Below are 17,133 nucleotides of genomic sequence, written 5' to 3'. Positions count from 1 at the left end.
AGCCTGTGCCCCAGTCCTCGAAGCGCCACCCACACCTGTTTCAAGCAAGGCAAGGAGGGAACGGGTTAAGTTGGCATGAGGAAGTAAGTCAAGGAATGGCGGAAGGCTGGTCGGAATGGCATTATAAAGGCTTGCCTGGGGATTTGTTGGCAGCCCACTCAGCCATGGGCTAAAACTGGGGCCTGGTTTCAGTAAGGTGGGGCAGAGTCATGGATCATGTGAAGGACTGATAAAGCAGGACAAACGTCTCAGGAAGGGAAAGCAACTTTAGGCAACTTGGGCTTCACCTTGGAATCGATTTTCAGTTACATGGAGCGGACTAGCAATGGGCGACATATTCACTGTAACACTGTTCACGTGCAGAGCTAAAGCAGTTGAACCCAGCTCTATTCTCTCAGTACAACCTTTGGCAAAAATTCAGAGCTTCGTCTAGGCCAGGAAATCACAGGGGCCGAGTCCAAGTTAGCACGCGATTTCCGTCCCACGGCGTATCCCTTGAGCATGCGGAAATATTCATAAAACAGAGTCTAGCTAACCATGTGCAGAGCGCCTTCCCGTCGCCACCGTGGAAGCACGACCAGCCCCAGGCCAGGGCTTGGCTCGGGCTGGCACTCAGTCCAGCTCCACCCTGGCAAGTGTGAAGCAAGAGCAAGGGAAGACCCGTTAAGCATGTGCAGAGTGCTCTTCAGACCCCTCCCGCCCCGCAGCTGGGATCCGGCTAGCGACCCGCGCTGCCGACGCGCCTTACCTTTGCCCTTGTGGCGCTCGTCGTGCTTCTTGCCCTCCGCAGGGGGCGCGCCAGGAGGGCCCCTCGGCTTCTTCTTCCGCCTGCCCCGCAGCCAGCTGAAGGCCCTGCGCAGGCTAGACGAGCCGGACTTGGGCTTCTTCTTCTTGGGGGGTGAGGCGGCGGGGGAACCGCCCCCCTTCTCCGCGGGGATCCAGGTGTCCTCGGCGAGCGCCGCCGCAGGTGCGCTCTTCCCGGACATCTCCCTGGCGGGCGGCCAAACGTGGAGAGGACGCGGGGGGCGCACGACGGCCCCGCCGCGGCCGCCGCTTGCTTTCCGGGGGTCACTGGCGGCGCGGAGCCGGTGCCGCCGCCGGGCTGGCCATGGGAGGCCCCCGCTTCGCTACACAGGACGCCCTGCCTCTTTCTCGCCTCCGGAGGGGGGCCCAGCGGCTGCGCCCCGCGCTCCCGCGCCAAAGTTTCCCGGACGCGCCGCTTCTCTCGCTCTCGGGCCCCGGGGAGCCTCTCCCGGCTCCGCCGCGCCCCGATGCCCGCCCCCTCGTGCGCGCGTCCCCCGATCGGCAAGGCGCAAAGGCAGCCGCCGCTGGGGAAAGTTTCTCCCGGACAGGAGGGCGTGTGGGGTGGCCGGGCGGGGCCTGCCGAGCGCGCCGGGGTGTGGAGAGGCTCCCCCCCTCCTCCGACACTCCGCCTCCGCGCCGCGCTCGTTGCAGCTCGCCGCCGCCGCTCCCGTCTCCAGCTCGGGGACACACGCGCCTTGGCGAGGATGGGGGCCCTCCCTTGTCTAGGTGAGTAAGAGAGGGAGACCCGAGAGGTTTGGACCTGGCAAAGGGCGTGGGGTATGCGGGGGGCTGGCCGGGCTTCTGCCTGAAAGGAGATCCCACGCTTCCATTCAGTCCCGGGACCTATTTTCCATACCAGAGTCTTAGCCTCTGCCTATGAGGAGTTTCCACGCCATTCAGCCCCGGAGTCTATTTTCCATACCAGAGTCCGGCTCTTAGATTCTGTAGGAATCAAGACGAAAGTGCAGTTGAGCATGTGCAGAGGTAAGCCCTGAGTTTTCACCGCAGTTCTAAAATGTCCCTAAAGATCTCTGTCGTCTTAGACTAAAAGTTCTACTTTTTTGGCCTGTACTGTAATTAGCATACTGGGCACCCTCCATGGAAACTCTCTCTAATCCTGCACACACCTCTGATGCGGCCAATTTGCTGCAAATTCCATGCTAGATGTCTGTAGCACCATCACAAAATAAAGGGGGGATTTCACAAAGTAATATTTCTGTTGATCACCAATGAACCTGCCACCCTTAAGGCACCCCAGGAGGAAATGATCCAAACTCTGCCTGCTCTGTTGCTGTGCCATTTGATTCCCATGTGTTCTAATTCCTCCATCAAAATGGTTGGATCCAGAAACATCTTATCTAGGGATGCATAAATGGGCCCACCTTGTGCTAGTGGAAATCACTTGTCCTCCACATGCTTCCAACTACCATGCCAATTCCTTCTGGGTATGAAAGGAAAGCCCAGATAGCTAGTGACTGGCAGAAGACTGCAGCTACTAGAGCCAATGTCTGTTCACCAGAAGAGAATGATGTGTGCCTGCCAGGGCCAGGCATGCAGAAATGGCATCCTAGCCCATGAGGGGTCAACCTGTGGCACAGAGAGTGTGAAGGGGCACCAGCCTGGCTGGGACATAGTCTTTCCAGTCCTGCACTGCTGGTGCCTGTTTCTCATCTGGTCAGGATGCAGGGGATGCCTGTGTGCTGTGGGGAGCACTCTGTCTCCATCCCATGGGCAAGACTGGTAGAAAGACTGGCCACTGTGGAGCAGAGCTGGTCATCTTAATCACAGGCAGCTGCACATACCTTCAGTTGCAAAAGCTAAAGGGGCCATGAGTTAAACTGTTATGGCTCCAACCATGGTGTCCTTAGGCTTGTGATCCTGACTCAAGCAGGGAAGTGGGCTAGATGGTCTACCATACCCCAAAAAAACCTTGATGATTCTGTTATCTTTAACAAAGAATTCCTACCACCCTCAGCAAGCAACAACTCTCTAGGTTCTTTGAAGAAAACCATGGACTTTGGACCACTCCTTTAGTTGTCTGCAGTAGACATGCCCTCCCTTTCCCACTCCTGTTCTTTGTCTAATCATTCAGGATAAAATAGAATAGCTCCATTAAGCCAACTGGGTTATCTGTCTTTTTTGTGAACCCATCTATGGGGCTCACCACTCCTATCCTATTCTAAATCCACCTTTCCAGGTCAGATTTGCAGCTGCTCTTATCATGCTAACCACCCTGTGTGTTACACTTGCCTGATTCCAAGCCAGGCCATTGGTCTGCCTAGGTCAGTATTGTCATTTTATTGACACTGGCTGGCAGGCATGGCTCCTTCCCAGCCCTATTTGGAGATACAAGGGAATGAATCTGGGAGCTTCTACATGCAGATCTTGTGCTCTGCCACTGAGCGATGGCTGTTCCTGAAGGCAGGGCCAGCCCAAGGCATTTTGGCACCTGAGGCAAACCACAAAAAAGCACCTCCCTCCCAGCCAAGGAAGAAGGGATGAGCAAAGCTCTGCATCAGGAATAGGGGGGGGGGGTTAAACATCTGCATGGGAGTCTGTTGCCCCCATGTACCCTGCCACCTGAGGCTGTGGCCTCACCTTGTGTCTTGGGTGAGCCAGCCCTGCCTGAAGGAAAACAGCAAGGACAGAGTAACGAGCATAATTGTGTAGAGTCAAAATATTGCAGAGTTGTGCAGAATACAATGAAAAACAACAGACAAAAGTGATCTTGTTTTGTTTATTTATAAATAACTTTTATGCCATTTTCATTGCTCTAGGGGTTCATGTGCTTTTGTCGGCTGCTTTTTCATATCTTTGGGGACCTTCTCCTTTGTTTCAGAATGCAACAATGAAGACCTGGTTCAGTAGGCCAAGCTATGGTATAGTGAGAACAGGCAGACTCCCTGAAAGGAACTTGCAGTCACTTTGCTCTTCCCCAACCTTTTTTCTGCTGCTGTGCCAAGGTGTGGCTTAGCATGTTGTCCAAACCAGGACTTGTGGTTTCTCCTCACTAACCATGAGCTGTAGCCAAGTACAAACCTTAACTACCAGTCCCAGTTCAGATGACTCACCACACTAAGCAGCAAAAAGTAGCATGGAGGACTCTGGGCACCTGCATGTTTGTGCAATTTGCCAAGCCATAGTTTGGCTTGCCATGTTGCATGAGCCAGCTTGGTCCTTCTATAGGGGGGAAGTCTGCCCTCTGGTTTTGGTGTCTTAATGCAACATATAGAAGTAGGAACCTCTTCCAGTGCAAGCAAATCTAAGCATGTGGACTGTGGCGTAAGTTGGAATTTCTGCAAGACAGATTCATAGTTTCTCAAGTGTATCAACACATTTGCTAACAAACAAGCAAATTGCAAGCTGGCTGAGGAAGGCTGCCAAGAAGGGCTAGGAGTGAGAGCTGTTTGTATATGACTCAGCTTCTCTGAGCGTGTGGTTTGCTTCTTTGATGCATCCTAAAGATGCTGTTTTTAATGTTGTGTTTCATATTGCTGCAACCTGTCCTGGGACCTATTGGTAAAGGGTAAGTAGCAATAATAATTACTAACAATAATAACTGGTGCACAGCAGTTCTTTTGTTTTTTTCACCCTACATTATTTTTCTGTTTCTGGAACTATTGCAATAAATCTCTGTAGCAGGAAGTGGAGAAGAAACCTAAGGCTACTGCTTATATATGCACACACCACCAGACAACAAATGAGGTTCCCCAATAATGCTCCGTGTTAAAAGAGTGCACCATGTATGTATGTTTGGATGCATGCACAACATTCCCCACACTTTTGAACTCCAAGACATATGTATAGGAAGCACCCCTGGAATGAACACATGTACTTACCATATAAGCACTATGTGAGGCACAGTCTAGATCTCTTTTTAAGCAAAAGCCTTTTATAGAGAAATCGCTGTTTCTGTACATACATAAAGCTCCTTTGTCCATTCCTTAATTGAGCAGGATGTTTGGGCTCCTCTTGAAAACAAAGCCATGTTTCTGAGGACTGACACAGCAGCCTGCCTAAATTACTGCAAACCCTATGGTAAGTTCAAGGAATGGCCATAAAGTATTGTGTTTTAAAGGAGGCACTTTGGAAGAGGGACTTCAAGCATCGTCCCATGTCCATCCGCAGAGAGATGCTATTTGCAGCAACTGTCCTTCCTCCAACCTCACCTGTACAGAGTGTTGTGATAACAACTGAATAGAGCATGCAAACCTTTTAAGACTGTTTCATGGACTTCAGGAAAGGCATGCTTCTGCCATTTGTCTCCAGTGCTCAGTGTGGGGCACTGTTGGGCATAACTGAGACAGGCTTAAATTTCCCACTTAATTGTTTACCTCCCACTTTGGGCACCATCGGCCTTGGCTTCCCTGGTCCAAATCTCGCCCATCACCAACCACCTGTTCACTACAGTCACATATGAACATTTGAAGCTGCCTTATACCACCACTGGTCCTAGCCAGCATTGCCTTCTCTGGCTAGCAGTGATTCTTCAGGTCTTTCCTAAGACCTAAGTGCATAAGGACCAGGGCCCAGCTTTGGGCCAAAACAGCTCCACATCAGCATAGTACACCAGGGATGAAAGGTCTGCACTGAGCGCGCAGCCTCACTTAACCTTTGTTCCATACTTTCTAGATACAGGCCTGTGCTTTAAAGCTCCATGTCTCTCTCTTACGCACTCTCTCTCTTTAGCCATGGTGCTTTCCCCATGAAAACCCACTCTTTACTGCTGAATCAGAACAAACAGCAATTCGGGTTTTTCACAGATGGCCATTTGCTCCAATTCAGCCTTGAAAAGCAGGTTTTCATGGGGAAGGCTCTGGAAGAAACAAACTAAAAGAGTGCTTGGACACAGAGCTTTAAAGTGTGGACCTGTGCTTAAAAATCCAGCAAAAAAGGAAGTCTGGATGAGACCAGGTTGTCAGTACATTACCAAACTTGTTATGGCTGTGGGGGTTGTCTTAAGGAGCACCTGCACTTCAGAACTGACCAAAACACCTTCCCAGAAGTACACATACAGAACCATAATTAGGCAGCAAACAGACAAATAAGAAAAATAAGCTGTACTTTGAGCTCACTTCTTTGGGATGGGGGAGCAGGATGGGGGCGTCTCGACACTCCCACAAATACAATGAGTGTCCTTTGGTGAGGAGCGGACACACAGCTCACCTAGTTGCCTCCCTGTCCTTGGGAGTCTCTCCTTCCCTGGAATTTTATCTTCTTCTCTTCCTCCCACCAACCTATGGAATGCTTGCTTTATAGATCAAGGACCCAATTCAAAATACCTAAATTGAAGTATTATTCACAGTAAAAGAGTGACTTCTGTTAAACCAAGCAGCAGCATTTTTTGAGGCTTCTGCCAAAGTGATCAATGGCCTCTTGTAGGCCCTTCCAAAACACTGGGGAGAATTTTCCTGGGTGATAAGATTTGGATGTCCAGCATGCAGGCAGCTTTGTATGCAGAAAGGCAAAGCTCACAAACTTTCCCCCACCCCATCATGGAAACAGAGAGCAGAGTGGAAAGAGGCTCCGTGTCACTTTCCAGTGCCCAAAGTTATAGTCTTTTTCCCCTCCTTCTCTCCAATCCCCACCTCTTGCGAGTCACCAATCCAGCCACTCCAAAGATCAAAACTGGGAATGGCTATTATTCACTGACTCTCAATTTCCACACGAGGATGAGGAGGACAGAGCCAAGTTTCATTTCAGATTTTCACTTTGAGCCAATTTTAGTCCATTTTTAAGCCTCAGGCTCCAAGGCTTTTTGCTCTTAAGATGGCACAGCAGGAACAAGACAGGGAACTAGTTTTCTTCAGGAGCTCAGAAGGTGCTGTTCAGCTCATTTTCAGCTTCTCTGATAAACGCTTTGCCAATACTGTTTTTCTCAGGTAGAAACTCAGACTGGAATTTGGGTGGGAGGGAAGTGCTGGTGAGGATCTCAGTGTTCACTTCCATGAGAAAATTGTGTCACTCCTCTAGATCATTTTTGCTTGCACTCTTAGCATGCAGATGCCTCTCTTGGTCCCCCTCACAAAATACCTCTGTGAGGTAGACCACTGTTTTGACATGTTACAGATGAAGCAGAGACTGAGACTTGCTCACAGTCCAGGCAGTAAATAAGCTATGGCAGCCTTCACAAACCAGCTCTTTTGGACTACAACTCCCATCAGCCTCAGCCATCACAGCCTGGGACCTCCTATAGCTTCCTATATAGTACTGTCTGGCTGTTTGCTGCTTCAGATAGGTCTGCTTTGTGATTCTGGAACTTTCCAGAGAGGTGAAACGCACAGAGCTTATCCTCATTACTCATTAACACTCACTTTGTGCTTTAGCTTGAGGGCAAGGCCTTTGCTGGAATTTTCTCTAGCCTGGACAGTCACACCTCTGCTAACCTGCACTTGACATCGCTGCTTTCCTTCTCTCTGGTCACAGCAAACAACACCTTTCAGCTGTAATTTATGAGCTCCTGTTAGAGAGCCTTGAGGAGCTGGAAAAAAACCCTCCCCAAGGTTTCTGTTAATTTTTACCTCAACGGTGAGTGTGTCAAAGGCACTGCTCAATTTGTCTCTTGCCTGGGCACGTCCTGGCTCCCTCCCAGCTGGAGCAACTGCCTCAACATGGCGGCGGAATTGGTGGTGGTGCTTCTGTGCTTTTGTGAGCCACGCTGTGACTTATGGAGACTAATAAATAACAGTATTTGATATTGTGTGAACCACCTTGTTTGCTCCAAGTTCAGTGGGCACAAAGCAAAATGGCAGCCCTGAGCATGGTGAGTAGCAGTAAATCTCAGGACTAGCAGGACTTATTTCTTCACCAATAGCTCCACCAATCCCAAGCCTCTATAATCATGAGGGAACGCCATTTGACTCTGTTGGAATTGCTTCTGACCATCAGCGAATCAGCTCTGGTTCCATGTCTGCTTCTGCAGCAAAATAACAATGAACAGTTTCCACAAGGAGTCCTGAGCATTGCAGTTCTGTGTTGGGTCAAAGTTAAGAGAATCCTAAAAGTGCTTCACATCATATCCGCTCTTGCAGGCCTGATTTTTGCAGCAGGTTTTGTGGTGTGTGCATATGTTCTAATGTACAAATTGCCATTTTTTAATTGAAGTATGACAGATTAGTTTGCCTACAGCTTCACTCATAATAAGTAGGAAATGGATTTTAAAGTTGTAAGAAACAGAAGGAAGCACTTCAGTGTCTTGCCATCTCTTTAGGGAACTGTGCATATGTAACAGCACTTATTTCCGTGTAATGCTGTTCTTGAGCTCTTGCACTCTCGTTGTTATGAAGTCATTGCTGCTTAGTGATGCTCATCGGGAAGTCAGACCGCTCATTTCTCAAGCTAAGGGGTTTACAGCCTCCCTGCCCCCCAGTTTCTGCCTGAAGAATAGGGTGGCTCCTGAGAACACCAAAGGAAGCACCAGTACCAATCGCAGCCGTGTGAATGCATCAGTACCAACCGCAGCCCTTCAAGGTCATCTTTTTGCCATCTGTCTGTCTCTGTAGACAATGGAGGAGTGTGCCTTCGGTCTGAGGCCAAACTATTGGAGAGTTACAAAACCTGCTGTGGCTGTAGAGACCAATACGGGACAGACATGCCTTGTTGCCGCTGGGGCAGATAAAGGCGTCCAGTTGTGTTGCTACAGCTGCACCATGGTGTTTCTTTTCTCTGTGCTCCTCCCAGTGGTCATTCCTCCTCTGGTCATTTCTCATTTCAATATTCCATTTTTTTTCTGACACCAACACTGTAGCCAATGCTTCTGCCAGTCTAGCAGTTTGAAAGCATGCCAGTGCAAGTAGATAAATAGGCACCGCTATGGTGGGAAGGTAAAGAGCGTTTCTGTGTGCTCTGGTTTCCGTCACGGTGTTCCGTTATGCCAGAAGCGGTTTAGTCATGCTGGCCACATGACCCAGAAGGCTGTGTGTGGACAAACACCGGCTCCCTCGGCCTGAAGCGAGATGAGTGCCGCACTCCCATAGTTGCCTTTGACTGGACTTCACCATCCAGGTGTTGTTTACTTTTTATCTTTTTACCTTACATTATCTATCAATTAAACACAGCGCATATGTTCAGTTGTACTTGCAATGTCTAAAATCTGCATTCTCCATTTTGAGAGTTGATGAACTGCAAAGGCCTTTTGCTCAACACATTAGTCTAATGCCTAAACTCTAAATGGTTGAAATGGGTTTACGTGCTCTTGCACAGCTCTGTGTAACTTCAATGAGGCTTACAGAGAACTTGCTGCTGGGTTATATTGCCCATAAGAATTTGTCCCCCTCATGCCTTTGTCAAAGGAGAACTGAGCTCTTTGCTTTATTGACTCATGTGACTAAGAAACCCCATATCAGTGTTACCAATCCTATTACTTCCTCTCCCTACTTCCAGCAATTACTCTGGGATGGGAATGTGTCCATAGACAGCCTCCCCTCTCTAATCAGCCTGCTCCATTCAGCGAGGAGCGATACACAAATCCAGGCCTGCTAGTGTCCCAGTTTATCACTGTGTAAGTGATTTTGTATTATCCTAGCTACTGAATACCCCAACCGGCAGTCTGAATCACCAGCTCAGACAGATTTGAAAGGAGGTGACTTGCATCTTTGTGCTTCAAAAAGGCATCACAAGAAATTTGCCTCCCTCCCCGCCCCCCCCCCAAAGGTGACTGCCGCTCCTGCTGAGGTGATGCTGAGCAACTCCAGCATCCACCAAACTCACAGAAATAGATCGGTCTGCTTTTTTCCCCTTAGAGATGTTTGAGGCCGATCCCTCTCAACAAGAGATTTTGAAATACAGTAGATGAATTGCTGCAGATTCCACAGTATAAATCAGCCTTGCCATAACTTGTGCCCTCCAGATGTTTTAGGCTATGGCTGCCATCAACCTCAGCCAGCACATCTGTCAGATTGTGTGGCTGATGGCATCACAGCTGTGCTGGCAAGAGTTGCATTCCGAAACATCTCGAGGGCACCAGGTTGGGGAAGGCTGCCTTAAACTGAGCATAACGTGTAGTGTATTCTCATTCAAGGACACACCTGTAGGTTCTGCACCAAAACAAATAATCAATTGTTCCACAAGCTTCAACCCACACACTTCTGTTTGTCTCGTGATTTCTAGGCATGGGTCTGAGAGGTTTTTCCTTTGTCTTGCCACCTTCCCCAGAAAATACCACTATTTACTACTGAATGGGGGGGGGGTTACTGTTTTGTTGCTTCTGTTTTGAGTATTAATTTGTGCTTTTATTTTGTTAACCACCTTGAGATCTTTTGATGAACGGTGGTATATAAAATCTTAACAACAACAATAACAACAGTTGCATTTTCTCTGGATTGACATTTGTTCAGTGGTAAGCAGTGGGTTTTCCCACAAAAGGCAATGAGACGAAACGAAAGCCTCTCAAACCTATTCCCAGAAATCAAAGGGCAAAGGGAAGTAAACATGGGGCAAACAGACGTGAGGATGAACCTTAAGGCAGCAAACCTGTGCACACTTTTCCTGGGAGTAAGCTCCACTGAACCCAGTTGGATTGATTCCTAAGAAAGCGACAGCATCGTAAGTCTGCAGTGTAATGCACACTTCCTTCATTGAACTCAGTGGCCCTTAATCTCTCATAAGCAAGTGTGTGTGTGTGTGTGTGTGTGTGTGTGTGGAGCAAAAGTGAGAGCTAAGCTTTTATCATGCTTCTTGCTCCCCTCCCCCTGCATAACACCAATGTTCAAATGAATAAATGAAAATAAAATATATGTACGGTGCTGGTGTTACTTCTTTATTGTCTGTAAATAACTCACTTTTGCAAATAGGAGGTTTCTTGAAGGCATTCCCCCATCCCAGCATGCAAAGCACAGTGATATCTCACTGGTCGCCCTGGAATTCAAAGTGCCCGGAATTGATAAGGCAGCTGCTCTGTTTGCATGTGAAACAGCACTGAACTTTCTTAAGAGTTTATAGCTATCTTGAAACTGGGTGGAGATGCAGATTGCAGGGAAAAGTAGTGGATTGCATTGCCCAGCTCAATCTCTAAACTGACCTTCAATGTGCTAAAAGGCTTAGGTGCCCTTAGGGTTGACACTACCTTTACTGCTCCTGCTGCCTGGCAGGTAGAAAGGAAGGGAGTGGATCTTTTCCAGGAATGGAGATAAAGGCGGCAGCCTGCAAAATCTTCATTGCTTAATTTTGGCATATCAGACTCCTATTAATGGCGCAAGAGAATGGCCAGTAGAAAAGCAGGGGAGTGCCAACCCTACTTCCAGGCGAATATTTCACTTTGGTATCTCATTCTCCAATTTACTGTGACCATCAAAACATTTATGCATGCGCAAAATAGGAAAAGTGAAAGCCTGAAATGGGGTGACCTTGGATATGAATTTATGTGACATGAGTTCACTGGGAAGCCCACAAGATATAGCATGACACTCTCAGCACTGGGATTCAGAAAAACCAAGACCCCTCAATGAAGAAATATGCAGGAAAATACTGGAAATGCGATAAAAAGATTGAAGTTGGTGTCATGTCTAGCCTAGACCTGATGCTACACACCTGAGTTCTAAGAAAATGAACCAGACACTGCAGGTCAAGGGCCTTGGGGAGCAGGCAGGGTCTCCTGCAATCAGTGCTGAAGATCCCGTGGAATTGTTGGAGAAGGAGGTGGAGCCACCACTCTGTCCTCAAGAACAGTGTCACCATAAAGGCCAGGCCAAAGAGAAACAGCATAGCATGCATTGACGGACCAGAGTCATTGCACGGCTCATGATTATGCAATCCCTGAAATGCCTTTACTACCAGCAGTAGTAGTATACTCTGGTCTAGGAAGCCAGAGTGTATAAGGTCTCCTCCTTGACCCTTCCAATTTATGGAAACAATGTAGGTCTGGCTGCTCTCACTCCTGAGTCTCATACACTGCTGTGTTGTATCTTATGTGAACTCCTCTGCTATTGACCTTGCACCACTGCCTGACTTTGACTCTGGATGATGCTTTGAACCTGGACTGATTCTCTGCTTGACCTTGCTTTGCATGGTCTGGGCTGCACCTTATCCCACTGATCTCCTTGGTGAGCATTTACTGCTAAGAGGTTTATACCTCCTGGGACCAAGACCCTGGCCGCTGAGGGGATTCCTTGGAGCATGTTACTTTATATATATATATATCTCACTTTATGAAAATGATGAAGAGAGGGTACGGAGTCCCTAAATGGAGTCCCAAACCCATTTACAAGACAATAGCATAAAAGTACAGTAGATTCTATTATATATTGTGTGTGTTTTGCATTTTACAATCTAGTAAAGCACTTTGTACAGAAAGTTCATTAAAATAATGCAGGGGCTGATATACTGAAAGTGTTGATCCAAAATAATTACCCAATACCCTAAAATAGCCACCAACATCCAACACAAGAACCAACACCAGACTAGCCACCAAAAGTCAGTCCATTCATGCTGCCCCAATGCCTGGAGGAATAATAAGGTCTTCACTGGGTGGGGAATAGATAGCCACGTTGGCCCCAGACAATCTTCCCTGGGGAGGGAATTCCATAAGGGGGTGAGGTGGGGCTACCATGGGAGAGACCTCCCATTGTTGCCTCCAAGGATCTCTCAGATGGGACACAGAGTAGGACCCTATACCTTGATATTGGGGCCCAGGAGGAAGCCAAGAACACTCTAGGCTGCTATGCCAACACTTGGCTCTGACACCTGGGTGCCCAGGTGTTACAAGCAGCATTTTATTGTGTCTCTCTCACTGGCAGCAGAGAAGCAGGAAAAATTATTTTAATAAGGCATGCTATCCCTACTGGGGTTTCTCTCTCTCAGTCATAGTGGCTGAATATGTTTTTCCAGAAATGTAGCAATGAGCGGGGGTGGAGGAGATAAATAGACTTAATGGGGCACTTTTAATGGGACAAAAGTGAAACTGGTTACTGAAGCAATTGCAAAAGCACTATTCTTTAATCCAAAAAGCAACAATAAAAATAAAAAATTTACGTGTTGGCACAAACACATGGAGTAAAGACTTAAGAGTAAGTTTGTAATGTTGCTTATTGAGAGCTTCGGTATACTGAAGACAACATAGTGTGAGCACGCTCAAAGGATGACCTGCAAACCATCCTAAATATCTTTGCAGAATACGAAAAGCTTGCCCTATCACTCAGCATCCAAAAAACCAAAGTGCTGCACCAACAAGTACAAAATAACCCCTCTGCAGTGCCACAAATCCAACTCAATGGTGTAACGTTGGAAAATGTTGATCACTTCTCCTACCTAGGCAGTTGTCTTTCCACAAGGGCCAAAATTGATGCCGAAATCCAACATCGCCTGAGCTCTGCAAGTGCGGCTTTCTCCCGATTGAAGTGAAGAGTGTTTGAGGATCAGGACATTCGCAGGGAAACCAAAATGCTTGTTTACAAATCTATTGTACTACCAACCTTACTATATGCTTGTGAAACAGGGACCACTTATAAACGCCATCTCCAACTGCTCAAAAGATTCCATCAACAGAGTCTCTGAAAATTTTTACATATCACTTGGGAAGACAGGCAAACTAATATCAGTGTACTGGAAGAAGCAAAGATCACCAGTGTTGAAGCAATGATTCTTCAACATCAACTTCATTGGACTGGTCATGTTGTGCGGATGCCTGATGATCGTCTTCCAAAGCAACTACTCTATTCCAAACTTAAAAATGGAAAGCGTAATGCTGGTGGTCAACAAAAGAGATTTAAAGACTGTCTCAAGACAAATCTTTAAAAATATAGTGGAAACACTGGCCTGCGAGCACTCCAGTTGGAGAACAGCCTTTACCAAAGGTGTCATGGGCTTTGAAGACACTTGAACTCAGGACACAAGGGAGAAACGTGCTAGGAGGAAGGCACACTTGGCAAATCCACACCATGATCAACTCCCACCCGGAAATTTATGTCCCCACTGTGGAAGGACGTGTGGATCCAGAATTGGCCTCCACAGTCACTTACGGACTCATTGTTAAAACTGTTTATGGAAGACAATCTTACTCGGCTACAAGTGATCGCCAAAGAGGAAGAATTAAGACGTTTGTGCAGTAGCGGGAGAGAGCAACTCAGAACAAGGCATTCTCAGTGGTTGTACAGAGTTCAATGAATGGTTATGGCCTAAGAGACAAGAGATACAGATTTAAGCTCAAAAGCAGCCCTTTTCAGACAACCCCAACCAACTGAACGGGGGATGGCGCCAGCTAGCTTTGTCTCTAGTGTCACCCAACACTTGCACATTTGTTGAACATGGGAGAGGCTGCTCCTGGGTTTGTGCAGCTGTGTGCACATGGGGGTTACCAAACATTAGGAACCCTGTGCAATTAAAGTTGCTGACCAGGTGGAAGTCCAAACATCTGGTTGTGGGTCCAAATATGCTTACTGTCAGAGCACCTCTTCTGCAAATGAATTCTGCAAATGTTCTGAAACCCAAGGTTCTGTTCAGGAAGGTAACCTGTAACTAGCTAAGTTGGATTGATGTTACTGGTCTCGTTTGCAAAGTCTGGTGTGCAATTGTTGCCTTCCCTTCTTCCCTAATAAATTTATATTTTGGCATTTGGCTTCAGTGGTTTTAAAAGACTATTCTCTGGAATTTCTCGCTAAAAGCTTTCCCCGTGTGCTAAGATTGCATGACTAAGCTACATTTTTGTGTTCTAAAAATAGCCCACAAGATTATTTGGGGTGGGGAGGTGAGTAAGTAAATCCAGAGTCTCCTTGTTTTTAACTTTCTCCCCTAGAGCTGAACTCCTGGGAAATAGGGCTAAGAAACACCAAGCAGCTGGACAGACTTTGAGGGCTGGCTAGTAAGGAAAAGCCCCTGCCCTTCCCAGTCTATATGCAGTGCTGAGGGGTGGGGAGACCAGGTGGTAATCATTGGCAAGACTGTATCTGAAACAAAAAGTTGCAGTGTTTCCTCTTTATCCCCTAACAGGTGCCACACTCTCCTCCAGGGTACAAAGAACTGAAAGGGGACTCAAGCAGGCCAATTCACTCCCTCACCTCCAGTTTTCTGGTTTTCACTTCCATATGATGCTCAGCGTTATGTCGCTTCAAGCAGCATAGGTTACTCACTCCTCAATAGGCTTTTTTGAGATGGGGTGGAATCCTCCTCCTAGGATTTGGGGGTGGGAATGTACTTCTGCACACCTCAGAGTTCACACATCTCAAGGCAAAATAGTGAATGAAGTGGAGCAGAGAGGAGTGTGGACCAAAGCCTGAAAAAGAGTAACAAAGAAGGGGAAGCACCTTTTGGATAAGTGGCTAATCCTGCTCACTGCTCAGAGCCTCTGCCTTATCCTGACCAGGGATCTGATGCATGTGTGCCTTCTCCAGTTACATGCAGCACACACACACAGAGATCTCTCTTTGTTGATCCATCTTCATCCCACGCCGTCTTTGAACTTGGCTGTTTCCAATGGAAGAAGAAACCCCTTTAATGTGCCTTTGTCCTTCAGATCCAGAGCAGACCGACACACACACACACACACACACCCCGCATGCTCTGTGTGTGCCACAGTCTCTCATAGTGACTCCATTGTCTGGAGAAATCTTTTCCTCCAGGACATGGGAAGCAGTGGGTGGGTGGCACCCTCTGGCCTCTGCTTTTTCATCTTTCTCCGCTGACACAGGGAGGATTCCTCCACCCACCTTCCAGCCCGGTTTCTCTTTCCTCTTCCTGCCTTCCCCAACATCTCCAATTCCACATCCCTTCCCATAAAAGCTGCTGATGCAGGATGCATCCCTTCCCTGTCCCACATTCTGGACCCCCAGGACAGCAAAGGAAACCTCTGAGAGATCAGTACTGACCGAGGGACTCATCCTAGCCAGCACAACCAAGGTTGCACTGGATGTTTGGCATAATTTGCAACAGCTGCTGGAAAGGAACTCGGTGGTTAAATTGGTGTGTGTGTGTGTGTAGAATTCCTTCCCCAGAGCAGATGGGAGGGAGAGCTTCCATAGCCTTTGCCATCAAGACTCTGTTGTTACATACATGTAACACTGTGTGTGTGTAAGTGTGTGTGTTTTCCTGTTCCACACAAATGCAGAAAAACCTTGCAGAATATAGAGCCAGGCACATAATGCAGCTTTCCATAAACCTCAGCTCTCCTGCTGCTCAGTAACTCTAACCATTGCAAAGCAGGTTTCTAGTTCCTGTGGAGGTGAGGCCTATGAGCCAACTCCTAGGAGCAGAGGTCTCCACACACACACCCATCATAAAATATTTGAGGTGGCTGAGCCCTCCCACTCATTGATGGGTTTTGCCATTTAAATGGTGTATATGTGCCACATATTGTGATCAATTATGTGGGCTAGGGCTTACCTGTCCCTCCTTATTTTATTCAATTTGGCACCCCTGAGTGAGAACAGATTCTGAAATCACAGAGGCTGAGGGTGGGGTTTCAGTGCCCTTCCCTCTCTCCGTGAGTAGTAGCAAAGAAGCAGTATAAAGAAGGCAACAGAAGCACAAATATGCAAATATATTTGATTTGCATAGTTTGTACAGCTTGGCTCAGAATGTGGCTTCTTTCAGGAAAGAGTACCCACCAATGCCTTGCCTATTGCTAGAATAGCTCTACATGCCAGGAAGACCAGGAGATCTTGCCATACATACTGTTATAAGTTTGTGGAGTGCCTGGATTCCCCTTCTACTTACTGAGTGCCATACCCTGGATTTGGCATGTTAAAATACAAGCCAGTAGCCTGCCTGGTAATGGCCCACAGAAGATGAGACTTTAGGAAGACAAATAGAGTGGCTCTGTGCCCCTCCCCTCAACTCATAATTAGTTAGAAAGCCAAAAGCCTTTGAAATGGAGTTTTAGAGTTGGAAGGAGAGCAATTGTTTTTAGGATTGCAGCTGGAGGAAAAATAGTTTCAGTCTGTTAAATGCAGTAAGTTGAGCAGAGGGGCGGGGGGCCAAAGCTGATTTCTGCCAGCATCCAAGACAGTGGTCATGGGACAAGCAAGAACCTCTTGGAGTGTTAACGCTGTGAGTCCCTCCATTTTAAGCTCATGTTGTATATATGTGACAATAAACTATATATCATAAAGACACCACAGTCTCTGCTGTGCCTCCTTTCCTAAAGGAAACAAGGAACTCAGAACCCTGGAGGTGGTTCTCGGGTGGTGTGTAGCACAAAATAGTTCTCTATGCCAGGAGGACCAGGAGATCTTGCCATACATATTAATTCACCAGCTTCTCTTAGAATGTACCATTTCAGGCTATTCGATGGGGAGGGCGCAATGAATGTTTAAAGGTTTGATCATGAATAACTCTGCACGTAGGAGAATGCCATATTAGAGTCAGGCTGAACATTTCTCACTGCCATGCCAACTGTTAGAT

At 47.5% G+C, this 17,133-nt stretch overlaps 1 protein-coding gene and 1 long non-coding RNA gene across 2 annotated transcripts in view; one reads left to right on the top strand and one right to left on the bottom strand.

Moving 5' to 3' along the window:
• Positions 1 to 14,731, bottom strand: part of NHSL3 (NHS like 3) — a 72,377-nt gene extending 57,646 nt beyond the window's left edge. The window contains exon 1 of the mRNA XM_083453016.1: positions 749 to 14,731. Coding sequence (XP_083309142.1) covers positions 749 to 986 — 238 coding nt within the window. The 5' untranslated portion in view covers positions 987 to 14,731. The remainder of the gene's footprint in view (positions 1 to 748) is intronic.
• LOC310683283 lies at positions 1,439 to 16,844 on the top strand. The gene is made up of 2 exons (XR_014514345.1): positions 1,439 to 1,530; positions 14,725 to 16,844. It is a non-coding gene; the product is annotated as an uncharacterized lncRNA (long non-coding RNA).
• Positions 16,845 to 17,133: the final 289 nt, after the last annotated feature.

Source organism: Podarcis tiliguerta (assembly GCF_965153285.1).
Source record: "Podarcis tiliguerta genome assembly, chromosome: 8".
In the NCBI taxonomy this organism is placed as follows: domain Eukaryota; kingdom Metazoa; phylum Chordata; class Lepidosauria; order Squamata; family Lacertidae; genus Podarcis; species Podarcis tiliguerta.
Note: the sequence above shows the minus strand (reverse complement) of the source record. Positions and strands in the feature narration are given on the sequence as shown.